At 39.3% G+C, this 4,896-nt stretch overlaps 1 protein-coding gene and 1 long non-coding RNA gene across 2 annotated transcripts; one reads left to right on the top strand and one right to left on the bottom strand.

Moving 5' to 3' along the window:
* Nucleotides 1–6: 6 nt before the first annotated feature.
* Nucleotides 7–4,314, top strand: LOC130564392 (ret finger protein-like 4B). The gene is made up of 5 exons (XM_057350433.1): nucleotides 7–280; nucleotides 369–729; nucleotides 1,474–1,521; nucleotides 3,081–3,290; nucleotides 3,414–4,314. Exons 2-5 carry the CDS (start codon nucleotides 375–377, stop codon nucleotides 3,926–3,928), a joined length of 1,128 nt encoding a protein of 375 aa, XP_057206416.1. The 5' UTR covers nucleotides 7–280; nucleotides 369–374; the 3' UTR covers nucleotides 3,929–4,314.
* On the bottom strand, nucleotides 598–2,310 carry LOC130564396 (uncharacterized). Its single transcript, XR_008964249.1, has 3 exons — nucleotides 2,247–2,310; nucleotides 1,591–1,871; nucleotides 598–702 (listed from the first exon to the last, which is right to left on the bottom strand). It is a non-coding gene; the product is annotated as an uncharacterized LOC130564396 (long non-coding RNA).
* Nucleotides 4,315–4,896: the final 582 nt, after the last annotated feature.

Here is a 4,896-nt window from a genome sequence, read left to right as displayed (position 1 = left end):
CTCCCTCTCTCTCTCTGGAGTGTCTTTTTCTGTCTGTATATGGGGTGCAGGGCTGTTGTTACCATAGCAACCACAAGCATTGCAGTGGCTACTGAAGAAAGCGTCTCTCTCTCTCTGTCTGTCTCGTATGTTTCTGTGTTCTTATGATCCACAGTCTTTTATTTAATGACCTGAGGAAAGGAGATCCGTGTCGTCTCTGTTTATCTCAGTGTGCGCAGCAGCGGGATCTAAAGGCCACCGGTGTCGTCGGATCGGTCGGATGGTTTTATGGATGTGGAGGGTTAGTCATTGTGCTTATGTTTGTGTGTGCCTGCATGTGTATAGAATACCAGCAAGACATGAATTCTTTTGTGTTTGTGTATGTGCAGTGAACTATGACACACGGCCGTCATGTGTCCAGTCTCCCTGAGGCTAGAAACACAGAAGATGAGACGTGCTCCTCATCCTCCATCTGTCCACTGTGTCGTCATGGTTTCGATGTTCCTCTGATGCTGCCGTGTTCTCACACGCTGTGTGGCCGCTGTCTGACCGGAGGGGCGCGGCTGGACCGACATAAGGGCGGAGTTAGGGGCGTGTCCTCCACCTCTCGTTCAATCTGTGCCGTTCTCTGTCCGAACTGTCGTCACGGTGTCGAGCTGCCCTGCTTTGAATGGTCATCTGCTGTGACCTGTCTACCCTTTGACCCCACGGTGACCTGTGACCCTAAAGTGAAGGTGGAGACATTCATCGGTAACTTGCCTTAACCATTAACATACAGATAAACAAAATAATTATATTATTGACAAATATTTTTATTTCATGTGATTAATTATGTGACATTTCTGTCTTTTATCAACACTGTAAATAATGTATAATCCACATAAAATGTTTCCACATAAAATGTAAAAAAATGGAAACAGGTTTAAATGTATTTTTAAAATACTGTCAAAAAACTACAGAATTAAAATTACAGAAAAAGACTGTACATTTACAAGAAAACACCAGGGGATTGTATTTTTACAGGGAAAACCCGTTATTTTACAGTTTATTTCTGGCGCCTGGAGTTTATTTTTGAAATAAGGTGAAAAACTATGAAATTACAGAAGAAGACAACAAATTTACAAGAAAAACGGGAAAAACAAGTTAATATATATCCTTATATCCTATAATTTTACAGGGAAAAAAATATTTTACAGTATATTTCTGTTTTCCAGTTTACAACCATATTAGTCATGTTTTTTGTTTGTAAATCATTGTTTTGTCCTTTCATATTGTGTCTAATAACACCCGGTACCTGTAAATAAATCATTCTCATGGTGTACTGCGTTATAATGAAAAATCTAAATATTTCATAGTAAATATATTTCATAATGTAAAAATAATTAACTATAAATACTAAAGTAGAATAATTTCTAGTTATGCCAATGTGTTGAATATCTCTCTCTCTCTCTCTCTCTCTCTCTCTCTCTCTCTCTCTCTCTCTCTCTCCTGTAGATGGCAGTGTCGATCTTTCTGAAGAGGAAATGGAGCAATCTGTTTCAGGTAGGACTACCTTCAAGTGTATCAAGCCTTTACATGTGTACTGCATACTGCAGAGTATATACTGCTTACAGTATGTGAACAGTATGACGTGAGTTCCTGTCCCGTGGGCCGCTGTCCTGTAGGGTTCAGGTACATCACACCTGTCTGTAATTCTCAAAGAATCCAGAAGACCTTGTTTAGCTGCTTCATCTGACGAGAGAAACTCTACAGAATGTCATGATGTCACATGTCATCATAATGTTTCACGTTTCATTCGATGGAAGGTAGCCATTTATCATCTCATAAATATGCAGCATTTTCAAGTGAAGCCCATTGCATTATGGGAAACTGTTTTCCTTCCAGACTGTGCTCTGTTGGACAGATTTGGTTAAGGTATTTATTTGTGTAAATTAAAAAATTAACAAGAAATGCAAAATACAGTGTATCAGGGAATAACTCTTTCACAACGTGTAATTTTAACATAGGAATGAATCATTTATGTGGTTGATTGCTTTTTCTGCTGAAATTGTCATTACCGTAACGTCGGGCTGGGCGATATATATCGCGATTCACGCTTATCATACTTGTCTAAATCGATTCTGTGTTTAATGCACAGCTCTTCCGTGAACTACGGCTACGCTCGATCTAAAATCACTACGACATTGAGTCGTTTATAACGTGCATTAGAAAAAGCAACATTCGTCAAACATCATCACTATAAATATACGTTATTATCATGAAAATACCTGAAAAGGTTTGAAGAACAGCGATAGAATATCACTATTGGCATTTGCTAGTACTACTCGTTCTTCTTTTGTTCCCATATTCGCAGTTTCTGCGCAAGAGCGCCCTCTGGCTTTCGGATGTGGCGGCATTTAACCGTAATTCAGTGAGAAACAGAGACCAAGACTGTCACGATATATCGTGAAAATAAAATATTTTGATAAAATAATTGGATGTTCTTGAATTATTAACCAAAAATGACCAAAATAAATCATTGATAGAATATTTATGTAAAATAAAAATGGAGTGGCCATGACTGATAGTCTCATACTCTGAAACATTTTTAAAAGACTGTTTGAAAACACGCAAATGTATTTCAATTAAAATCTGCCAGTACCTTTACTTTAGATGTTTCTAGTTAAAAAGCTTCATATTCTCGAGCTTTATATTCGACTTTTTCATTCTCATTACTGATACAGGTAGTTTTCCACATTACATTTTTTACGTGTATTATATTTTACTGAAATATACTTCATTCATGTCTAATGATTGTCTAATGTCTAATTGATTAAGAGTTTTAGATGGTTACAGTAATGAGATTTTTTTCTGGTAAACAATCAAATTTGTGTTAAACTGTTTAATGCTTTTTAACACGTCATACCTTGTTGATAATGAATCAAAAGGAAATTTGTTGATTCAAGTGTTTTTAAGAAAATCATGTTTGACATCTTGAAGCCAAGATTTCGTGAAACACGCATGCAGAACAAAACATTTTGCCAGTTACTTTGTTTCTAAAATAATAAGTGTAAAGCATTTCCTAACATACGCTGTGTGTGCGTGTGCGTGCATTTCTCTAGGTCTAGTGTTCACTCTCGATGGCTCTGACCCGACCCTTGACCTCTCAAACTCCTCTCTCACGTTGACCTTTATGGGTCACACACTTTCAGCCGGTGACCGCAGCGCTGGTGAGTCGTGTCCGCTCCCTCAGGTGTGTGGAGGGGTGTCTATCTCCAGGGGACAGTACTACTGGGAGGTGGACGTCTGCAACAGCGCCCTCTACAGGATAGGTGAGAGAACTGCCGCTCTGTCTGTCATATTATACAGGTGTACGTGAACATTTCGATCAATACAAATAAAATGATGTGAGATTAATGACATTGACCGTGTTATTTGTGTGTCTGTGTTCTCAGGTGTGATCTCATCATCTGATGGTCGTGGCTGGTGGCTGGAGAGGCGTGGCTCCTCATGTCATGCTGTGTTTGATGGACGCCGGGAGCTCCTCCCCTCTGTGCCTCCTCAGCTGAAGACAGTGGGCGTGTTTCTGAATGTAGGCGGGGCTTCTTTAACTTTCCACAATTGTGTCACTCAAGAGTTTTTGGCCGCCATCCCCTCCCACTTCACCGTTCCCCTCCGTCCTGCTCTTCAGTTGGGCCAGGGAAAGCTGAAGCTCCGCCCCGGCCTGCCGCCACCCAATCACGTCTTTCTCGGGCATAACTCTGCCTATCGGGGTCCAGGAGGGGCGGGAACGAGGCGCTGGAGGAGGGACGTGGCGTTTGGGGCGGTGAAGGCGGTGATAGAGAAGTTTGAGGAGATGTCAGGTGGCTCAGACTCAGATTCTGGTCTCGTGTCTAGTTTCTGCTCCAGCTCAACTCTTGGCTCGCTGTCGGAGCCGGTGGAGAGTTCCGGTGGTGAAACGGCTCAGTAGAGTTTGATGGATGTTCACAAGAACAAAACAAGAGAGGGACGAAGACAAATTCTTTGGAACCAGAAAGCACATTTAATGTGTTACCGAGCGCTTCATTTATGAACAGAGACTGTGACCGAGCCAAAGCACTCCACTTCTCATTTCACACCAAGACCAAAGAGAACAAGGGTCACACACATCTGAGGTGTTGACTGTTTCTTCTTCACGTCTGGAGCTTGAATGCACCGAGTTGCTTTTGTTGTAAAAGCATCTGCCAAATGTAAAAATGTCAATCTTGCTCTTTAGAAATGCTTTGCAACATTGCATATTTATCACTGACTGTCTGTATGACTAATATTTATTTATGTCTTCTGATTAAATGTGATTAAAAACAGCACTGAATGAAAACCTACACTGTAAACAAAACATTTGTTTTTTTGTTGGCTCAACTTAATATTTTAAGGCAACCAGTTAACTTCTTTATTTTTTTTGTTAATTCAACTTAAAAATATTAGTTGACTCAATGAATTTGATGCAAACTGATATTTTTAAGTTGAATTCTATCAAAATTTTAAGGCAACCAGATGCATTTTTTTTTAAAGTTCAACCAACAATTACAGAGAGTTACACTCTCATTTCATTCTCTTCATTTCTTACTACGAGAAACATCTGAGACTAAGTTGATACTTAAATGAAACATCTGAGCAAATGTATCTCTCTTTTATGAACACAGGAGATATTTAATGCAGCACATGGAAACTGTCTACAAGTTTATATGTTTTTTATTATAATTTTTTAAGAGAATAGCTGACAGTCAATAATAGTGAAGTTTTCCTCAATATTTGCAAATTATTCATGTACAATATGTGCTCCAAAATGTTTAAAACTGTAAAAAAAAAAATGTAGAAATGTAACAAGTCTTGATCTAAAATCTATAAAATAACAGCCTCGGGTTGATGAGGATTTCTGGTTCCCAGAATGCTTTGCAT

Source organism: Triplophysa rosa, linkage group LG14, assembly GCF_024868665.1.
Source record: "Triplophysa rosa linkage group LG14, Trosa_1v2, whole genome shotgun sequence".
Lineage (NCBI taxonomy): Eukaryota > Metazoa > Chordata > Actinopteri > Cypriniformes > Nemacheilidae > Triplophysa > Triplophysa rosa.
Note: the sequence above shows the minus strand (reverse complement) of the source record. Positions and strands in the feature narration are given on the sequence as shown.